This window comes from Ochlerotatus camptorhynchus, unplaced genomic scaffold (assembly GCF_037179485.1).
Source record: "Ochlerotatus camptorhynchus isolate MF236.1 unplaced genomic scaffold, CSIRO-AGI_Acam_v1.1 ptg000046l, whole genome shotgun sequence".
NCBI classification, from domain to species: domain Eukaryota; kingdom Metazoa; phylum Arthropoda; class Insecta; order Diptera; family Culicidae; genus Ochlerotatus; species Ochlerotatus camptorhynchus.
This window is the reverse complement of record NW_027040537.1, coordinates 587,496-611,169: the sequence shown is the minus strand read 5'-3', so window position 1 is coordinate 611,169 and position 23,674 is coordinate 587,496. Positions and strand designations below refer to the sequence as shown.

The following is a 23,674-nucleotide window of genomic DNA, read 5'->3' as shown; positions in this document are numbered from 1 at the left end:
TAATTCGACGCTTTTGGACAATGCTGAACATTTACCAGTTTTTCAATAGTTTCTTGTTGAAAATCAACATTCGGAAGCATTATTATCGATGCGTTGCCATATTCCTGATCGATTGGTGATAAAATTATTGAAATTGGACCAGGTGCAGCTGAGTTATTAACGTTCAAAATCTTTCTTAATTTGTTACATGTTCCATTTTCGGTTTTCACAAAGTGTACCCCCATATAGAAATCAAAGACGTAGTCCTACGTCAAAATGTTATATAATTAATACTTTCGATGTAAATTGGACGGATATGTAATAGGAAAAAAGTAACGTACTTACTAGTCACAACGAATAGCCGAAGAACACTCAACTTCAAAATGACAGCAAAGGTTGTGATTTACAGTATGAAGTTTACAAAACTGTTCTGTATTTTTTTTACAAAAATCAGGTAAATTACTGCTGTTTGTTTTTGTAAAAGATTATGTTTACAGCATATTCGTCACAATGTTTGCAGCACAGACAAACAGACGTAACTCTTTGAAAAAGTTTTTCTTGAAAATATAGTATCTCAAAACATATGACCTCAGTAACGACATCTCTCGGGTTTCTCACGGAAAACAAGCTTGCTCGCTAACTCGCAAACAATATTGCATGAAACTTCTATATAATGTATAGAAACGTCAAAGTGATTCGATGCCAGCGCTGCGGCGAGTAGTTCGCGGAACTGATAATATTCAAATCAACCGTTAAATGCGTGAACGAAGATACACAATGAAGTGCTACGTCTGTTTGTCTGTGTTTGCAGTATTGCGGAATTGCAGCCAGTAATTTTGATTTACAGTTTTCGGTAAATATCTTTAAATTACGGAAATTCTGCAGTTTTGATTGCGGAAAATTGGTGAAACTATACTTTTTGCGAATCCAGCAAAAAAGTACCGAACAAGATTTAAGAAATTTGATGTGTAAATCAATAATTTTGTCATTATTAATTAAACATTTAAGCAAAAAAACAACCTCGTAGTCTTAAAAAACTTATTGTGTAGCTGCCAAAATCTTGTGTGGCTTAAGAATCTCTTACCATCTCAGCCTTTGCTTGTCGTTTTAGAGCTGGATTTGGTGTCAAAAATAAACATATGCAAGAGGACCCATTTAAAGAGCCTGAATAATTTTGACCAATCGTCTCTTTATAAATGCAGGCTCTTTAGACCCATTAACTAATTAACCATTAAGCAGGTTTGGAACAAAGGAGTCAAAAGTAAACATCAGAAGAAATGGATTGGTGAGAGCGAAATCGAAAGCGAATTAAAATCACTCGAGTCTAAATGAAGAGAAAAATTTCGCAACATTACAATGTAATCATATACCTATCCGTATACCTATTTATTTTTTAATAGATAAATTCTAGATAGAGCTGAAATTAAGGCGTAACAGTTTTTGTAAACAAAGACTTCTCTCGATGATTTCACCATCGAGTAGAGGAAGACTTCTCCTACCCGTTGGATATGTTGGTTTGTGTAGGCGTGCCTTGAATTCCGAGAAATCAACGTGATAATTCATTGTTTACAAAGGCTGTTACGCCCTAATTTCAGCTCTATCTAGAATTGCCTTATAGCGAATTTGTTTTTGATTAGGGTTACCATATGGTATCCTAAAGGAGGACATGTCCTCCTTTTTCGAATGTTTTTACATGTCCTCCTTTTGCCTCAAAATATCCTCCTTTTTAATCCATGAATATTTTCAAGCAAAATGTTAATAAATAAATTTTCCATTTTATTTTGACGCAACCTCATCTTAGGCTTTGAAGTTATTAAACTGACGTTTTCGTGCAAAACAGTTCATTAGTTCATTTTCAAGTATGTACAGAACCGGTCATATTATAAAGGGTCTAGTATAAGCACAAACGAAGTGACAGACGGAGCGGCTCGAAAACTTTGGTGGCTAACCTGCTATTTAAATTTTTCAGTGTATTACATGGCAACACCACTACTACTGGATTGTACCACATGGCAACACTACTACTGGATTGTACTAGCATTTTCACCAAATGTGTCAGAATGTTTTGGTTCTATCTCTTTCACTCTACTCAAAACTGCAATGCATAAAAAAATGACAAAATGATACGCACTCTTTGCACACTGTCAAAGAATCATTGTACACAAAATCAACTTTGTTCAAATCAAAACAAAAAAACTAACCCATCTGGTGGATGATGGCACAAGCTTCCAAGAAAATTCTATTACAGTGAACCACATTATTTTAATCGATTTCTTCGCCAGTAAGTCGTCTGTCACTTCGTTTGTGGTATAAGAGAGGAGCGGACTGGCTGGTTTTGAGCCAAAAGGAACTATCAAAGCCAGAGCCAATCGAACAGCGACTATCTTGATCTAAGAGAAGAGTAGACAATACGGGGACGAAAACGAACCACTTTTCTGTCAAACGCGAACCAGCTCGTGATTGGCCGATTCGAAGTCCGTAAGAGAGAGATAGAGATAGAGATAAAAAAGTAAGAAGCCAGTTGTCAGCCTCTTCCTCTTAGATCTGGATTGCATACCGGGCAGAGGTTGCCAAGGCAGTTTGTTTTGAATCTACTCCTCTCTTAAGTCATTTTAAAGGGAAAATTGTAAAGTGTTTGGCGCTCCAAAAAATGTTCAAAGAGCTGTAATTTTTTGTTATATGTGCATTTAAGGTGATACTCGCTGCTGTTGTTTGCTGTGCTACTACAAACAGAGAGTAGCAATTTCAAATTTGTATGTTTTGTGGAAGCTGACATATGTGCCTTTAAAGTTTCACGCTAAGGCTTCCTTAGAGTATTACATTAAATTGCTGAAATTTGGGCTGCTGGTTGATTAAATATTAAAAATTTACCGGTTTTTTTTAGGGCGATGATAAGTTGACTCTGCATGAAGGATGAATTATTTTGGTAAAGTGGTAAAACGCTTCTTGTTTGAAAACCGTTTTTAAAATTGTAATTTCTTGAAGCACAATCAATCAAATCAATCATACTTTTTTTTTATTTATAGTCTCGTCTTCTCTGATCTCAAAATACTCATAAACAGCAATTTTGCAACATGAAAGTCACCATCATGGATTCAGAAATAATACTATTCGTTGACCATAAATTCTGATGTTTTCGAATAAAATAATGTTTCGACTAGAAAAAAATTGTAGTAGTTCATTCTGCTTGACGAGCGAACAATTTTAAAAATGGTAGCCAAATAAGATACGTTTTACTAAAATCATTGGAAGTTTAAGCTGATTCAACTGTTTAAGCTCACAATAATTCCGTTATTTTTTATTATTTAACCAACCTGCAGTAAGAATTTCAGAATTTTCAATACTCATATTAAAAAGTTGCAGTCTATTAAAACAAGTAGCAGGACAAAAAATCCAGCATTAGTACCCTAATTTTACCGGTACTGTATAATTAATTTTGAAGGCTAGGTAGTTGCATCCTTTAGAAAGGATTATTGCTTTTTAATATTACGTAACCCAATAGACAAACTGCCAATTACCAAAAGGGAAAGTCATTAATTTTCAAATATTCAAAATCAGTTTTTTCGTTCAAAACCAAAATAAAGTAAACGAAAATTTGTTCATTGGATTCTACTTGGCTACTGCAACACTGTGAACACTTTATCATTGACAGAATTTCGGTTTTATTCGAAAAAACTGCTTTTGAATTTCCAAAAATTAATTACGTCCCCTTTTCCCTTAAAAGAATGATGATTTTTACCGAATTGATGACGACTACACTACACTACACTGAAATTTTTGAGTAAGTGCATATGTTTTCAAAATGTTTGATAAAAACTCGTTGTCCCCCTAGTAGCACGCTTGGACGCTTGTCACAAATCGGTTGTGGCAACTTCTATACAACTAATATCAGTCATAAACAAGTTGCTGCAACTTATTGTGACGGAAATGTGTTACTCGGGCCTCTTCTATTGATGATAAAGAATATCTACATACATTGTCCTCCTTTTCATCTAAAATTGAAATGAAATGTCCTCCTTTTCATTTTTTTTAAATGGTAATCCTATTTTTGATTCAGTTGCAACCTGGATCGGGTATCAAGGTTAAGTCGGCTTGTTGTCTGTCACACTGTAAACGTTTGTTTTTGTAGCCTGGCTCGGGTTGAGGATCGCACTGAAAATAAGCTCGGGTTGACACGGGTTGGAACTTGTTCAAACCTGTATAATACACAAATTCGTTATTAGTTCCTCCACTACCTGATTCTAAAAATATAAGCAGTTTAAAGCTTAAATTTTGAAATATATGCATCAAACATTTTTTTTCAAGCGGTTTAACGTGTATTCCGTCCTAAGCGATATTCCACGCGCGGAGCGAGATTTTGCAAAGGTGCGAAAGGGAGAAAAGTACCCTTTTGTCTCTCTCATGCCACCGGAAATTTTTCTCCGGTCCGCTAATGCACACTCAGTTCTGAATACACCATTAAACGCCTATTTCTGCAAACCAATCTGTATAACAGATTACAACAAAAGGCTGTGCAATGTGCGCTCTGCGCTCCCTCGAAACCCCAAACAACTATTGAGTGCCTCGCCTTGAGCTGTGTTAGTGCGTCTGCGAAATGTGCGCTACTATTTTTGCTTAGTAGTGCTGCAGCCTCTCGCTGAACTGATAAGGAAAAACTCAACTATCAATTGCATCACTTGGTGCTTTGCTAATATAACACTTGCAAAAAAAAAAATCTCGCGATAACATGGAAAGTAACGACGCACCTCATTCCGGTACCGTTTTGCTGTAAAAGTAAGTTAATTCGTTGAGAGTTTTCCTAATACTGTTTGTTATCGTAGATGGCCCTTGTCGTCACCGTTTCCGATGCCTACTTTGCTCCGATACGGGTGAATTCTGCAATTGTTTGGAAAACGGCCACACGGACCATCCGAAGCAACCGCTTGTGTCGGATGAGCTTCTTTTGAGTAAGTACGGCTCCAAAGCTAATGTCGCCGAATACTCGGAGATCGCCATATTTGGCTGTCCGTATTGCGACCGTCAGCAGCTGAGCATATCGACACTGTACGACCACCTCACGCTGGAACATCTAGATGTTCCGTTCAACGTACGTTGTCCGATTTGCGTGTGCTTCGGTGGTAACTATTCGCTTATCAAAGATATCCATCTGTCAAAGCATCTCGTCGACGACCACAGCGTCACCATGGAGCAGTATCATGAACAGATACTGGTTTATGACACCTACTGCGATGACGAGAAGGATTTGCTCAAATTTATCGCGTGCACCCTGCCACCGACCTACTACGGTGGGGAAGACCAAGGAGTAACGTCACCAACGACAAGTGCCAATGTAGCAAAACCAACGAATGCGTTGTAAGTTGTTTGCAATTGTTGAGCTACTAGCGAACGTGAAACGAGATTGTTTATATTTTTGTTTTCAGCAAAACACTTGGTCGTATGTGTTCGATTTGTTTGGATTTTGTTTTCGAAGCGAGCTGCCGGGAGCTGACCTGTAAGCACAAATTTCACGCCGATTGTATCGATCTATGGCTGCAGCAGAGCTCAACGTGCCCGGTTTGCAGGAAACCGACCGGGCGATGAAATTATTTTGTATATATTTGTAACGTTGATTACTTTCTTAGGTAAAAATCAACCTACTACAAACAGATTGTGACCACTGAAAGTATAAAGTGAATTATCAAAAATCTTATGCAAAATTGTTAATAAAATTTTATACTGAGCATTGTATATGCTCAAGATAGAACTAAAAGTCCGTCACGAATTGAAAAATCACAAAATGGGCCCGGCACATAATAAAGGGTTGTGGTTTTTTTTTATCTTTTTTACCCTTCTCACAAAGACCCATAATACAGTCTCTCCAGTATTATGGATTAGTCAGTTCTGCGTGTTAATCAAATGGAAGTGGCCCATAATTGTGGGTGACGATCCATCATAATTATAGTAGCTATATTCATAGTCTGGCGGATAGAATTTAGATCTATCAAAAAGCGGAACCAATTCAATATATTTTAGACCAAGAATTGAAAAGGTACTATCAAATTTATAAACAAAACGTTGATTATTCTTTCCTCGCCAATCGAACGCAAATTACCGGCATCATCGGATAGGGGAAACTTTCTTCAACCCAAAGATGGTGTCAGTTCGCGTAGGCGAGCCTTAAGTCACGAGAAAAGGGTTTCCGAAGTTTTGTTCGCATTAGCTGATGTGCTCTTTTCTGTTGTTGGTCATGATTTACTCGATTGGTTCTGCTATTTGTCAGCTCAATTGATGAATCTACGTTAAGGTCGACCAGCAGATGGAAATGATGTAAAAATGATTATGACGTTTTGCTACCTGTCAAATCGTATGGAATATTTTTTAGTACATCATCACTTTTGTGGTTTTGGTTATCAAACCTAGGTGTCGCATGCACTGGTGCAGTTTCGCGTAGATTCATCAATTGGTTCCAGAGATTCTATCCGCCAGACTATGAATATAGCAACTATAATAATACTACACTGAGGCAAAGGAAGGGTTGAATTCCATAAAAACCAAGGTATGAATTTCATCGATTTGCCTTATGAAAAATAATATTGACAAAACAAAATAAAACGAAGCAGACTGGAACCGAACCATGAACGTTGAGATTACGGGGTCTGTGTGTTGAACACTTGTCTTTCAACGCTTGGGAAAATGAAATGGTTAAAGGCGTATAAGACTTACCTCATGTTACACAATCATTCATAAGTTTTTTCTTAAGAAATCCATATGTGTCGTTCATAAGTTGAGCCTTGTGAAATTCTTATATTTATTTGCCTCAGTGTAGGGTGACTGTAAATTAAAGAGACTGAATTGGGTAAAGAGGCGACATATTATCCATTTGACAGGTCTTCTGCTCGATTGGAATAACTAACTTATCCTATATTATTATTATTATTATTTATCTTTATTAGGGAGGCTTTCAGCCTTGGGCTGGTTCGCCTCCACTCTTAAACGCTGTCCAGACTGGAGAGTTATAACATGTTATAACGGTTGTCAAATAATTGCAACACAGAAACCACCATCAAGATAGTGCTATAACATGTTATAACTCTGTAGTCTGAACGTACTATTATAGTACGTTCAGACTACAGAGTTATAACATGTTATAGCGCTATCTTGATGGTGGTTTCTGTGTTGCAATTATTTGACAACCGTTATAACATGTTATAACTCTCCAGTCTGGACAGCGTTTTATCCTATAGGACTTTGACAGATAATCGATTGTTCCAATAAATTCAGACTCTTTAGTAATTAATTAATTAATTTATCTTTATTAGGGAGACTTTCAGCCTTGGGCTGACTCTTTACACTCAAAAAAATCCACACGTTCCATTCATGTGTTTTCAAATATGAATTTTGCCAATTGGCAGTCACCATGATATCATGTGAATTTCATTCGCATTTTATGGGATCAATGTTCAAAAATCAAACGTCCCAGCTGTTGGTGAAATCAAAACAAACCACACCATAATTTCGTTTGTTTACTTATTGAAATTCATGGGATCTCAGTATAGGATCTGCGCAACTGTTTTCTGCTATTGCATTTAACGTGCATGGCACATGGATCTAATCAGTAGCAGGACGAGTGTCAAAAGAAGTATTAAACAAAGTGACAATCAATGCGCATGTATGTTGCTGCTACAGTTATGACCCTTACGGGAGTTTCCAGGTACAACACAATATTAATTTACGCTTTAATCTACTGACAATAATTACTTTTCCCAGTAGCGATCAGTTTTTCAGCCGGTGTGAAGTAGTTAGTCAGTTCTATCTGACAGAAAACTTTATTTTTGGCTTCATTAGAGAGATTTTCAGGCCTTGGCTGGATCATCTTTAAAACATAAAACTGATCAGGAATGGTAAGTAAATCCTATTGAAAGACAAAAGCTGAAAAACTTTATATCTCCATACCTGTCTTTTACAGTATCCTGGGGCTCCTAGGTCCTGGTGTAGTGACGCGATTGGAGAGAGCTGTAGTGTTTTTTTACTTATCGTTTATGTATTATTAATGAAAATAGTAATCATTAAATGAAATGCAATATTGGTGGGATAAGTTTTGATCCATTATCAAAAGTAAGATATACGAACCAGATATGTTCGAGAATAAACTTTTTAAAGAAGGAAATTTGATGATTAAGTGTCAGACTGTCGATAACAAAATGAGAGACACATGAAATCCAAGTGTATCACAATTGAACTTATAGTGTTCGGATATAATTTATATTACAAGATTCACACATGAAATGGATGTGTTTCGCGATTTGCGCAAATTGAAGTGTGGAACACATAGAGGAAACGTGTGATTTTTTTTAAGTGTAGTATAAATATATCTTGATAGAGCTGTAATTAGGGCGTAACAACTTTTGTAAACAATGACTTCTCTCGATGATTTCTAGGACTTCAAGGCACACCCACACAAATCACAACATAACCATCGGGTAGGGGAAGACTTCCCCTACCTGATAGTTATGTTGATTTGCGTGGGCGAGCTTCGACTTTCTAGAAATCATCGATATAAGTCATTGTTTACAAAAGCTGTTACGCCCTAATTCCAGCTCTATCTAGATATATCACTTGGAAAACCGACTTTCAATCCGAAGCCCAGTGTCATATACACGGTTACGGATTTTGTTCATTTAATTCTTAAATACCGTTCCGATTCAAATTTCGGACGATTCAAATTTCGGACACTTTCATTTTTAATTAAATATTACATCCAGTTAGAAACAAAGTAATAATGTAAGATGATCGTGGAGGGCACTAGTCAAAAAAATTTAAAATTTACAAGACATGTGGATCATATTCGACCGAGATAATCAACTTTTAAAAGTGTCCGAAATTCGAGTTTAAGTGTCCGAAATTTGAATCGGCACGGTATAATGGAAACATATGAATTATTCACAGTGAATTTAAAACATGATTTAGCCTAAAATATTTATGTTTGAATTAAATTAAAAAGCATACTTTAACTAATCATGTTTGTATTACTTCATATGTGAAGTCAACGATTTACTTAGTTGGAGATGCTTAACGTCAAATATCAGACTTAAATTGGTCATTTTATACGATAGATGAGGAGATGAAAGTATCACACTTAGATTTTTTTTGCCGAGATGGGCACCACCGAGCAAAACGTAATCGGCTATCGCGTTTAATTCCATTCTAATTCGTCATGTACAGAAACCGATCATCATCAGTAAAACATAGACTCATAGGCGACAGATGCTGCCAAATACAACTGATTTCAATATTGTAGAAAGAAACATGCTTTTGAATAGTTGAAGATGCTTAACACGATATCAGACTTAAAGTGGTCATTATATATAAATAGTTAATAGAGTTGATAGTTCCGTTAGAGTATGGCTGTTGGAATATGGTATATAGAGAGTAGACAACAAGTAAAGGTCAATTTTGAGGAAAGCACGGGGAGTTTGGTAAAGGAGATGATCAACCCGATTGGTGCCTTCCTCAAAATTGACCTTTGCTCGTTTTCTTCTCTCTATATACAACTTCACACTGCCGTACTCTAACGGAACTATCAACTCTACACACTTAGATTTTTTTTTGCCGAAATGGGCACCACCGAGCAGCTCGGCATTTTATTTTACTGGATCTCAGTGAAAAAATTGCCGAGATTCAGCAAAATTTATGTTTATTAGCGAGATCTTGGCAAAATTCCCGTTTGTTAGCTGAATCTCGGCAAGTTTTGCACTAAGATCAGCAAAATAAAATGCCGAGCTGCTCGGTGGGGCCCATTTCGGCAAAAAAAATCTAAGTGTGTAGAGTTGATAGTTCCGTTAGAGTACGGCAGTGTGAAGTTGTATATAGAGAGAAGAAAACGAGCAAAGGTCAATTTTGAGGAAGGCACCAATCGGGTTGATCATCTCCTTTACCAAACTCCCCGTGCTTTCCTCAAAATTGACCTTTACTTGTTGTCTACTCTCTATATACCATATTCAAACAGCCATACTCTAACGGAACTATCAACTCTATTAACTATTTATATATAATGACCACTTTAAGTCCGATATTTGACGTGTTAAGCATCTTCAACTATTCAAAAGCATGTTTATTTCTACAATATTGAAATCAGTTGTATTTGGCAGCATCTGTCGCCTATGAGTCTTTGTTTTACTGATGATGATCGGTTTTTGTACATGACGAATTAGAATGGAATTAAACGCGATAGCCGATTACGTTTTGCACCATCGGGATTAACCTCAATCTGATGACAGTTCAGTGGTACTGTTTACGTGGACTTAGTCGTTTTTTTTTCTTGGGTAGATTTTCTCGATAATTTTTCAAACTGCAGTGAGATGTAAACCACCCTTCTGCATTGTCCACGAGCAACATCCTTTCATCGCGCTGTTCCTCGACAAATTTCAAGTTGAAGTTCCGTAGTTTTAGAATATTTATTTTCGAAAAAACGACTAAGTGCTTGTAAACAGTACCACTGAACTGTCAAAAAGATTCAGTCTACGCAAAAAAAAAATGTAATATCGATCAATGTAATTCAAGCTGATGTATGAAATAATGATGTAAAAGTAAAAAGCAGATACAATATTACATCAATGGATGTAATTTTGCTCGCAAAATCGATGTCCATCGTACAACGTTATATTACACAACTGATGGATTGACCTGGTTGCAACAGTTTGGATGTAATATTCAACAACTTTTTTTTTCTGTGTATTAACACTGAGTTAATTCGTGACGTCACGCTGCAGAACCTAATAGGAGGAAAGTGAGTGCCACAATGAAAAAAGCTATAGGCATTTGATTCATCCTCTAATCTATGGGAGCTCTTCGAAATCGCCGTGAAGTCATGGATTCCTTTGCAAGATATCGGGTGAGATCTTTCCTTTATTGTTCTCTTAACATTCATTCCATTATTATATGACACATCAGGCGTAACATTTGATAACGGCACAAAAGCTTTTGTAAACAAACTTTATAAGGCCCTTTACACGCGAATCGAAGTACGCCCACGCAAACCAACAACATCATCGAGTAGGGGCCTCTCTCACCTTTCCGAAAGTGGTATTAATTTGCGTGAGCGTACTTTGGTTAGCGTGCAAAGACCTTACAAAGTTTGTTTACAAAAGCTTTGGTGCCGTTATCAAATGTTACGCCTGAAATTATATGCTGGGTATGGGACGGTCGAACCAGGGCACCCGATTGAAGCGATTTGGATGGGTTGTACATTACCGGGTTGTAGGATTTTATTGTTGGAAGGAGATTCTCTTTGATCCCGCGGACTAAGCGTAACCCAACAAACAATTTTAGCTGCAGACTAGCATATACAGGCAAAAATTAGCTGTATAAGCCAATTTTTTGCTGTATAAGCTAATCTGCAGCTAAAATTGTTTGTTGGGAAGTGTCTCTGTCAACACTGGAGCTGGTAAATACTCTGAGTGGACATTCACGCGATGTTACCAGGGTGGTTTTCCGGAAGAATTCGCATCAGTAAAGATAACACTAGTCTTTGCATGAGATTTTCTACGTGGAGACATTATACGGTCATCAAACGTCGGTTACCAGCATTGATGTCCTGTCTCGAAAACTGCACTACTTCCGGGGGAACCGATTGCACTAAACGCATCTGGAAGATTGTGGAAGAATCGCAGTTGGTGCACGGATAGCTTGAGTATGTGTCAAGTTGATCGGTAACGAAAATTTCGTGTTCTTTGGACTCATCGTTTCCTATTGGCGTTGACGGCGACTCTGTAGCTCTTTACTCCTATGAAAAAATCCATAAGCAAACGTCAGACTGTGCGTGAAACATGGCGGACTTTGTACTATCCTTTCACTCCACCGAAAATTCCCATAAGAAACTGTCTATAGGGTATACGTCCCTAACCTCGGTCTAATATGCAGCCATAGATTACGTTTTTAATCATAACTCATCAATTAATTTACCTGCAAACGATATTCTACTGCTAAATGGTATGCTTAGATATGCTTATCATGTCGTTTGCTATCAGGAACCGCAAAAAGTTGAAAAACTTACTTTTTTTAAGACAAAAACTCACCAGGGAAATGTATGTAATATCGGTCTATTGTCCCCAAATTGGGTCTATTTATGGATGCAACTTCGTCCTATCCTGTTTGATTCTCAAAAAAAACGCTCTTGGTAACGTTTTCTTATGTATTTTTTTTTTATCACTATCACTGTTAACTTAATACTCTTCATTCCTCAAAACATTTCTTAGAGAAAATTTTACGAAAACTACATTAAATCACTCAAGTTAAAAATTAAAAATTAAAAATTTCGCTTATCGTCTTTCGACCGCAGAATATCTAAATCAAAACATTGTGATGTTCATTATACAGATTTGGCAGAAAAAATCTCCCTTCCTGTTCGTTCCTTATCATCCAAATGCAAACCACATTGTTGACGTTACTCTTATTGCTATATGCTGTCAAATGAATTTCATGGGCCAAAGTTAGGAACATAGAAAAGAAATGTGTCCCTAAAGTTGGGTCCATGATTTACTTGTGAAAACGTTGTTAAACAATTAAAATAAACATAAAATATTCAAACAGTAACTGTGAGTTTTACGTCTAGTGTGTATTATCAGGTAATTCCATTCAATAAATCCCATAATCAGGCCATTTGATGATCGTCAGTGCAACCTTCCCATCTTAACCTTAGAAGTCATGGCGGCTAAAAACTCCGAACAGAGTGATATTCTCAACCAGTTTTATTACTTACGAGAGCTGAAAATGTATTGAAATGTTGTGATATAAATTGATTTGTGTGTGGTACACATTTATCAATCATCAGTGATCAATATTTTCCTTATTTTTTGTGTAATATTCCTTAATTAATTATTTATTTGCGTGATAGGCCGAATGAAAGGACTAGACCCACATTACATACCGTAACCCTATTTGCTGGAAGAGCAAATTGTTCAACGGTGCCGTCAACGCCAATCGGTTTGGAGTTCTGGCAAGAAAAAGCCCTATTGATGAATCTACATTAAGGTCGACCAGCAGATGGAAATCAATGAGGTAAATACAAGGTGGGGAGCAACGCATATTGCCATAGTGTTAGTAGGGAAACAAAACAAAAACAATTTGAGGGCAGGTTTGGTGACGTCACTATTTGAAACTGGATGTTCAGTTGTTGTGAAGGAAATTGTGTTTGCTGGTAGTTATTCAATTTAATGTGATTGAATATCACTCAAAATTTTGAAATGGTTCCAGAGCATATATTTTCAAATAAACCATTTGTGGGATAGGGGTTGCCGGTCGATTATGATACCAATTTGTTTATTAGGGTATGTGTTCACCCAGGAGAAACCTTATAACATTTTATTTTAAATAAAAGTAAGAAATGAATAAATTCAGCTTTTGATTAGTATCGAAGTGCTTTCTTCCTTTGACGTTACTTAATTTAGATTTGAAGGACACATTTTTCCTTAAGGTTTCAGGAAAGTTTAGAATCACTTATTGAATAGTGAATCAGTTTAGAAAAATCAATAGTCACTTTGCTATTTACTTAATCAATTCAAAAAATAGTAAATTAGTATTCAAGAACTAAAACACCTTAGAAATGTATGGAAGCACTACTAGTGAATTTATTAAATCACTTCAAAAAAGTTGTGAACCAGTTTGCAGGGAAGAGAATCACTACAGGAATGTCAAGAATCATCTTGTAAAATACAAAATGACATCAAAATTACAAAGGTGGAGTGAATTTTTCAAGTTTAAGTTAAAATTCTGTTTTTTATGAGGGGTAGTGTATATATAAAATAATTTAAATCATACCTCAACGAAAACAACTTTGCAATTTCTTCTGCTGTCCAAACCACTTTTTTTTCTTATTGCCAAGTATCAAATCAATTAGGTTCTCTGTGAAAACTTTGGCAAACTCTTTTCTCACACGCTGGGTTATGTGGGCTTCTCTCACATCGTTGAGCTCACCACAGGCCTTTCGAAGATGTTCCAAAGCACCGTCTTTTTCGCAGAGTTGTCGTTCTTTCTCTTTCAACTCCTTGTCTTTTGTTTTAATCACGTTCATCAGCGCGATGAATTTTTGGTTGTTCTACATCACCTGTTAGAAAAAAAAATGTATAAGCTAAGGTTGAAGCATAGACAAACCGACATAACACCATGAACAAATTCGATTGCAAATCATCGGCTATAAGACACTAACGTCATCTGTTGAGCACACTGTGGATATCAGAGCACTCAATAGATCACGGAAGAGTGGAGCATCGATCTCCATATTAGATGCCTACGCGTCCCACCAGTGAGGACAAATAAACATATAAATCGACCCTTAAATGAATAAATGATGATTGGCATGCAGTGTTGTCTGTTTGTCTGTGGATGAAGCATTTTATTATCGATTTTCATTGTAGTAAAAAGACTTACCCGCAAGCGCAAGTTCTTGATCTTATCGTTTCGTACTTGAATCGTACTTTTCATGCGCCGTACTTGGCTGTTTAATCTTGCAACATGATTTCCTACTTTTGTAGCACTGGTTGCAGTGGGGGTGCTAGAGGAATGCTCAATGCGGGTGGATTCTAAATCGGCACGAACGTGAATGGAATCAACCAGACTTGCATCGACGTCGAAAAATCCAGAATCATGCACTCCTCCCGATAATTCGATTGCTTCCAGAAGGACATCAAGGTTTGATCCGGAGCTGACAGTGACAGTTTCAGTCTGCTCAGTTGCATCCGACATTGGAACAAAACATTCAGACGGCTTCTGTGGACAGGATTCATGCTGTTGTTTTTCGTGTACCTCGAGAAGCGCCTCTATCATCTCTTTCCTTTCTTTCAATGAACGTCGTTTTTCACGACATGATGCATTTGATACCGATACACATGGTTTCCAGATGGTGGGACACGCTACAATAAAAGCTAATAAATATTCATACGGGTGACGTAAAAATTTAAAAACTTACCATTCATTACTAGTATGTTTAGTGCCTTGCTGGCATCACCATATTTTGGATGGTGGCATTATTTATAAAGCACTCATTGGAAAAATGCTGCGAGCAAATATACAGGGTTTTTCCCGGGTCACTGTTGAGTCCACAAGATTTGACCCATTGGGACCGCGCTTTACCGTCCTTCGGAAACACATGGAAGCTCAAGGTTCTTTCACAGAAGAAAACAAGCACACATTCACTGCAAACTTCGGCATTATTTACGAGAGATTCACTGGCTGAAACGATTTAAACAAATAACTTACACCGAGCGGCGATGAAAAAACTGCTAGTATCAAAACATAAACACAAATGGTGACGTAGGCAACGCGAGAAGAAAAAGTAAACAACACTAATCAGCTGATCGATTTGTGTGTATTAGTGCGGATTTCCTCACCTTTGTATAAAGCTCATTGGATGGAAATGATGTGAAAATGATAATGACGTTTTGCTACCTGTCAAATCGTATGGAATATTTTTTTGGTACATCATCACTTTTGTGGTTTTGGTTATCAAACCTAGGTGTCGCATGCACTGGTGCAGTTTCGCGTAGATTCATCAATAGAGTATTGTTAAGTTTGCCCATGCATGGAAAGACATTGGCGTTGACGAGAGTTCTGTAACTGTAACGAGAAATCTCATATGTAACTGCCAGTCTATTAGCGAATTTGTTTATTATTCAGTTCCAACCTGGATCGGGTATCAAGATCGGGTCTGCTTGTTTTCTGACAAACGTCAGTTTGATCGTTTGTTTTTAAAACCTAACTCAGGTTGAGGTTCGCACTGACAAAAAGTTCGGTTTCGCACTGGGTTGGAACTGGTTCCAACCCCGATAATAAACAAATTCGCTATATGTGTGAAACATGGCGGACTTTTTCTTATTCTCTCACTCCAACGCAAAACCCCATAAGGAACTGTCAAAATGTGTGTGAAGAAACGTCACTTCGGGACTGGTGTCAAGGCGAATACAATGGGGAGGCGACTTGGATAAATGCCTTCGCGTCGCTTCTGAATGCGGATGTGATTGCATCCGGATCATATGATGGCGATACTACAAATAAAAGCACACGATTATAGCGAATTCGTTTATTATTCAGTTCCAAGCTGTATCGGATATAGGACGCTGGCAACGCCATATCTGAGCCCATATCAATCCTATACGTTTGACAGTAGGCAACATCACGAGCCTTATTTAAATACGGCCCGTCTGACGTATACATGGTGGAAAGGGACGAAAAATCGTGTTATAAACAGAAAGCCAAGAGCAGATAATAGCATCAAAAACATGGCCACCAGTCAGGCCCCTGATCGGGTATCAAGATTGGGTTTGCTTGTTTACTGGCAAACGTCAGTTTGATCGGTTATTTTTAACACCTAGTTCAGGTTGAGGTTCGCACTGACAAAATGTTCGGTTTCGCACTGGGTTGGACGTATAGTCGCTATATAGGTAACTAGAGAGGTACCTAGTAACTGAAGGTTACAGCAAAAAAAAAATGTAATGTAATTATGTACTAGCAAAAAGCAGATACAATATTACATCAATGGATGTAATTTTGTTCGCAAAATCGATGTACAACCACAGACAAACAGGCGTAACTCTTTGAAAAACTTGTTCTTGAAAACATAGTATCTCAAAACATATAAACTCAGTTACGACATCTCTCTGGCTTCTCGCGGAAAACAAGCTTGCTCGCTAACACGTAAACAATATTGCATAAAAGTTCTATAGAATGTATAGAAACGTCAAAGTGATCTGATGCCAGCGCTGCGGCGAGTAGTTCGCGGAACTGATAATATTCAAATCAACCGTTAAATGCATGAAAGAAGGTACACAATGAAGAGTTACGTCTGTTTGTCTGTGGTACAACGTTATATTACACAACCGATGGATTGACCTGGTTGCAGCAGTTTGGATGTAATATTCAACAACTTTTTTTCAGTGTAAGACCAGAAGATCCCGAAGAAACGTGTAAAGCTTCCCAACAAACAATTTTAGCTGCAGATCAGCTTATACAGACAAAAATTAGCTATATAAGGCAATTTTCGGCTGTATAAGCTGGTCTGCAGCTAAAATTGTTAGTTGGGTTGGCTCAGCTTTCCCAAGTAACAATTCAGTAACCATTTAGCATCCATTCTGATTTATGATGGTTTTATAACGGCAATGAACAATCCATTTAGTTTAAATATAGCAATAACATTCCTGCTTAGTAATTCAACTTTCTGCTGTTTTAAAAACCTTTTATAGTCGGGCAAGAAAGCTTAAAACTGTCTTGTTTAATGAAAAATTAAAACAGTTCTCAATTTCTTCTTTAAACTGTTTTGTAATTCAAGCATAAAAGTCATTAGCAATTGTTTATTAATGTCATGATAAAATACTTTATAAACGTGTTCTATCATTATAAAAGCAACCATAAAACAATTAGGTTTTGCATTAGAGAAAAAAGCATTTATTGTTGTTTTTTAGCCTTTTTAAAGTGCATCATTAACTCCCCAATTACTTTGTTGACAAATTGAGCTTAAAAGATGGTTCCTCATAGTTAATAAATGCCAAATTTATGACAAGGAAATCTCGAAGGATAGACGAAGTAGGATGAAAAAATCAAGTCAATTTCAGATAAATTTACTTCTTTAGAAGAACCAGCACACCACCAAAGACTGACCATCTGTTGGAGAAGAGTAAAATGAGCGGGGCCCTCGAACTAATAAAACATTGTCTTAAGTTGAAAAACATACCAGCCTTCTCCAGATCTTGCGATGACAATCGAAATAACAACCGACAGCAAACCACTGAAACTATTAGTTAGCTGAGATTAGCTGGTTTCCGATCCAAAACAGCGATTTAATTCGGTGAAAGACTCTTCGAAAATTTCATTCAACCGTACATCTCTGCATCATTGGATGGTGCACTTCTGTAACCATCCGGAAGAAGGGGATCTTTTTCGGGAACGATTGCGCTTCCAGCTGTTAGAAATGCGAAATGTTGTAAAACAGTATCGCAAACTAGTTGAGTAACTGCTCTCAATCCATCGGGAAAAAATCGCCTGGAAGAATCCTGGATCTCACAGCGCAACTATCGAAAGATAAACAAACTTTGACGTTTAACTTTTTGCATGCAACTTTGCCTCCATAAATGCTGCCATAAATCTGAACGGGTTAGGATCAAGCAAAATGGCTTTAGATAAATACAATTCAGCCTGCAAGTTTTCTTCATAAAAGCCATTTTAAAACCTTATTAATTTGTTAAGGAATTCTTGAAAGCAAAATGATCCATGAAAATCAACTTTTATGCCAGCGCCACGTTACAATTAGTTTGCTTGATTTGTTCGATGTTTTCACGTACATTTCACATAAAATTTGATATGGCCCTTAAAACTAGGCCACTTAATGGGAACTATTGTAATAAAGTTGGACATTTAACAAGATTTTTATACCATCAGTTTCTATGTTAATTATTTTGATAAGATCGGATTCATAAATCCTTTTCTATCTTGATTGATGCTTTCCTAGTGGATTCAGCATGCGGCTAGAGGAATTGGCTCGGAAAGGGTTTTTATTGTTGCTAAATAGCTTTTATTGTATCTTTCAAATGGTTCTTAATGCGTTCGTGATACAACCATAGAGGTAACTCTAAGACTAGTAGGTCCCGAAGAAACGTGCTCAAATTTCTGGCTCAGCTCTGGTACTCTCTTCGATCCCAAGCTAATCGATACACCCCTCGAAACATAGGAAAAACCACTAACCCCTCATTTTATCTGTCAAACTTTCATACCGAATCGAAAACAAACATAGTGTAGTACTAGAATTTTGACTAGAATGGGGTACGTTAATCGATTTGCTTGGGATCAATAGGCTAATCAAGTAGTGAGTCAATTTAAAATCGTTAGTTTCCACCGGTTGCTTCTTCTTTGCTTATGCCGCGGATACACTTGAGCATGAGCATGATTGACCGCCCACGATTGCTGTTCTATTATTGCCACATCAGCAGCATTTTACACAGAGATGTTTTGGACTAACATTCATCCTCAATGTGTAAAAACTGTAGATCTAATATTTAGCAATACCAGCGCCGGCCATGTCCGAATGCAGGTCATATGGGAAATGGGAAGGAATGCGTTGACGTGATACTCGCGGTGAAGAAAACCGAGAAGGCCTGTGCGCTTCCACGAGAAATCACTGGGATGTTGGATTTGGGGAAAGTTTTGCAGCAGGGATCGTTTTGGTAAACTAACACCAACAAAACGACATGAATGATCATACAAAGTATAATCAAATTTATGTTAAAAGCACAAAACTGACATCTGCCGCCGTGTTTGCGAAAATTGTGTATCCTAGCCACAAACACGCATACAAAATGTATGAGTTGGTTCGTGTCTAATCTATTCCGTGCAAATTATTTTTATCTATAGATAACAAATTTCTATGGTTTTGACAGATGGGATCGCTGCACATTTGAAACCGCCGTTATGGATTCTCGATCAAGAGTTAAGTTTAAGTTTCATGTCGGTTATCGGCGATTTATAATAGGTACACCACACACAAACACACACACGCACTCATGACTATAAACAGAACATGAAATTTATAAATCCATTGAAAAGATCTAAACTTATCACTGTTGACCATCATCATCACAAGTGAATAAATAAATAGGGACGAACTCGCCAAATGAATCCACGAGCAATGTCTACCGAATGAAATTGCGAAATTGCATGGTGCTGCTGGTACTTTCATGGTCCCTATTTCTTGCTTGAATCAGGATGATATCCACCAAGCCCTTGACCGCTTCCTCCACCTCGTACTGGCACTTGATGATGGTTCTATTGAATCAACATGTTGTCTCTCCTTGAAAACACCTTGATTCTTAAGAGATGAACTAGCCTCAGGCTAAAAATCTCTAAAATAAAGAAAAAAAAAAAAAAAAAAAAACCTTGATTCTTGGTGTTTCCTTTTCGTCAGGGAGAATTTCCTGTATCTGTGATCTTGTTGTAATTTTCAAATTTCCATCATCCATATCTGGTACATCTAATATGAAATGTCACTAAAGAAGTCCTCAGGATCAGCACTTGTGGGTCGTTTCTCCGTGACATCGTTGAAACCGAAAGAACGTCGGTGATTCAGTGGAGAAGTTTGTTTTCGGAGCTCTTTCTTTACTCTTCGCTTGAACTCCTTGTCAGCGGCTTCTGGACCGGTGTGCTATGTAGGTCTCTCAGGGTACGGTTAATTTAAGAGTACTCTATTCTTGGATATACAATATGTGGACCCAACTGCTGCCCTCTGAAGCTCCAAAAAACTTGATGACACGGGTTTTGTTGAGAGTCACGGAAATACAGACCCAAACTTGAATCACTTCGGAAATCACTATCAGATTGTTATTTTTAAAACTATTTTAAAAAATTAAATTTGTTGTAATGAGATCACCCTCTTTCTATTGGAAAAGTCTTATTTACAACAGATTCTATTGTACATAACAAAAAGTAGAAGGGTCTGTGCCTAGGGGCACAAACGGAAGCTTGACGTAGGACCGCTAGTGGACGGAATAAATGTGAAGAGCATTAAGTTCTTTTAATTGATCAAATCAGGCATAACATTTGATAACGGCACAAAAGCATTTGTAAACAAACATTCTAAGGCCCTTTACACGCGAACTAAAGTACGCCCACGCAAACCAATACCACTTACAGAAAGGTGATAGTTGCCCCTATGCGATGATGTTGTTGGTTTGCGTGGGCGTACTTTGGTTCGCGTGTAAAGGGCCTAAGAAGGTTTGTTTAAAAATGCTTTTGTGCCGTTATCAAATGTTATGTCTGAAATATCTATTATCTCAACTCTTTCCGGTTTTGAATTGTAGGCGATCCAAATTTGTAGTAATCCCGGTTTTCCCGGTTCAAATCTTAAAAATTCCCGGTTGTTAATATGCAACAAAAAAAAAACAAAATTTACTGATAGTATAAAAAAAAAATATGATTTAAGAAGATTCCCAAGATTCTGGAGCTTTGAAATTTGTGTAGAGTCTGAAACTAGAACTTTTCTTCAAAATTTGTGATTAATAACATGCTTCGTGATGCAAGATTTGGAGAAACAATAATTAAAATGTGAAATTTTGAATTTTTTTCAAGATCACAGATTTATAAAAAAAAACATCATACCTATGACTCGTGAAGTCATTATTGTCACGCTCTGAGGCTTAGAAGCATTTTAAGGGTAATAACAAATTACATAGCAATCTGTTGAATCTGGCGGACAAACCCTGGAATTTTTAGTAAAATTTAAAAGAATTCAAAGTGTTGATTAAAAACAAATATTGAGAAGGATTCCCACACAGTTTTCGAAGGAGAAGAGCAGATTTCCAGAATTATTCTTACATGAAATCCATAGAAATTGTTGAATGAATTTGGAAGGATTTCTTTGGAGAAGAATGCAAGTTCTAAATTAAACTGTTAGGTAATTTTAGTAGATTTAAAAAAGAATTGTGAAAATAAAAATAAAACATTGCAGAAAATTCCTACGTGGTTCTGATGAGATTTGTATGGGCATCGTGAGGAACATGACAGATGAATTTTAAGAAGAATTCCAAGAGAATTATGATTGGAATTCAACAAGAAACAGAGTTCTTAAAATGTTCTGGCAATAATTTCAACCCTAGTGCGAATAATTCATCACATAACCCAAACAAAATTGATTCCAAAAAATTTGCTGATAATTAGAAAGAAATTCTTTAAAATACTCCAAGGGGTTTATAGATTAATTTTCGAAAGATTTCTTTTGTTTTGAATAGAGTTAAAAGAAATATTTGAAAAGATTTTTAAAGGAATCAAAGTTCCGGATAGGCGGGAACGGGAATTATATGAAGGATTCCAATAAATTCTTAGAAGGGGTTGGAAGAAAATTCCTAAAAGAATTCAACGGTAATTATTACGCGGAGTGTTTTCTGGTTTATTTCAGAACAATTTCAAGATAATTCAGAGCAGAATTCCAAGTTAATTTTGGAATTCATCATGAGAATTTTGAACAACGAAAAATTAAAACCCCGGAAAAGAATAATTCAGTTTCGGTTTTTACAAATATTTGTTTCCAAACTCCAGCATCTTCAATATTTTCTTTAGAGGACCATGCACTTTACATCTGAAATTGAAACGACAAAAATCAATTTGCAATATTGCTGAGTGATTAAATTCTAAAAACAATAAGACGGTATACTTAAGAAAATTATGCAACACATAGAGCAAGACATTCATTTGCTAAAGGATCACTCTGTTTTAATGGTTTATTCTGAAATTCTGATGTAAAAATTTGTTACTAAGATATGGTTAATTTATTTTCCCGGTTCTCTTGCAGAATTCACGGGTTTTTCCCGGATTTCCCGGTTACTTTCCAAATTCCCGGATATTTCCCGGTATTCCCGGATTTCCCGGTTTGCTGGCCGCCCTGTATTAATCAAAATCACTTGCACCCCTGCTTCCAAGTTTGTGTGGTCGTTGGGGGCTTGTGGTTCTGAATATGGACAAACAAGCATAGATAAATTCTATTCCAACTCTTTACTGATGTAAGCTTGATGGCCCTGAAAAGGGCCGTTTTATTGAAGAGGACATCCATGGCCACTTACGCTTGGCGTGTTTAGTGTAGGTGACAGCATCACGGACCTCATTTTCCACGAACACCTTCAGCACACCTCGTAGATCAGACCGGCGATACGTCAGACACTGCGACGGCGAGCCAGACGATGACGGATGGTGGTTATCTCGAAGAATTTGCGATGACGATTGGCACCTCCTTTGCCACGACCTACTGCTACTTTTGCTCACCACGCCGTCCGAAGCGAAAATGAGCTGATACCAGACAGCAGAGCTGCTTTATATCTTTTTAGGTTAAAGCAGAATGATGTGCAACCAAGTGGTATAAAAGCTACAAAGACTCCTCCCATTATGAGTAGTTTGCTATCAAGTAGCGACACTGGCTATTTTCTTTTTGCGTACACGGCGAATGAGAACGACCCAAATTTGAGTTTAGTTCACTCATAATCGCCAAAAGTGTAGGAACTCAGCGATGAGTAAATTTGTCTCATGAATCCTGTGGAAAACCTAAAAAATCGGCCAGAAAATGAGGAAATTGACGAAAATTTTATTCAGTCTCGGAGTAGTACCAATAGACTGAGTGAATCCAATCTTTACTTTTCTCAAATTCGGGAATTTTTCCCTGGAAAATCCTAAAAAATCCTGGGAAAACATTAGGAATATTTACTCATCGCTGAGTTCCTGCACTTATTTCTGAGATAACTAAACTCAAATTTGGGTCGTTCTCATTCGCCGTGATAGATATCGGCGCCGGTGGTTAGCGTAATTACCTCTCACCCCAGCAGGCCTGGGTCCAATCTCAGTCGGCGCCATCGGCATGTTCTAAGGCATAACATCTCTGGGAGCTTCCTCCCTGGCGTCGGTAGCATTGGAGCTCAGTACGGAAAACAAATCTCGCGTCACTTTTCAATAGGTCCTATCTACATTGATCGATTCTCTTCATCGACACTCTCTTTCGTAAATAACTCGGCTTCACAAATCTGCATCAACAATAGAAAAGAGCCCATCAGCATTTGTAAACAAACCGTTCCAAAGCCCTTTACTCACAAAGCGAAGGCCACCCACACAAACCAACACCATCATCGGATAGGGGAAACTTCTACCTACAAGATGTTGGTGTTGGTTTGTGTGAGCGGCCTTCAATTTGTGAGGCTTTGGA

At 37.3% G+C, this 23,674-nt stretch overlaps 2 protein-coding genes across 2 annotated transcripts in view; one reads left to right on the top strand and one right to left on the bottom strand.

The window, feature by feature from the left end:
• The window catches only part of LSm3 (U6 snRNA-associated Sm-like protein LSm3), a 123,526-nt gene that overhangs the window by 58,072 nt on the left and 41,780 nt on the right, over positions 1-23,674 (bottom strand). The window lies entirely within an intron of this gene.
• Positions 4,563-5,732, top strand: LOC135715551 (uncharacterized). The gene is made up of 3 exons (XM_065238778.1): positions 4,563-4,733; positions 4,800-5,331; positions 5,400-5,732. The coding sequence occupies exons 1-3, from the start codon at positions 4,706-4,708 to the stop codon at positions 5,557-5,559; spliced, it is 720 nt and encodes a 239-aa protein (XP_065094850.1). The 5' UTR covers positions 4,563-4,705; the 3' UTR covers positions 5,560-5,732.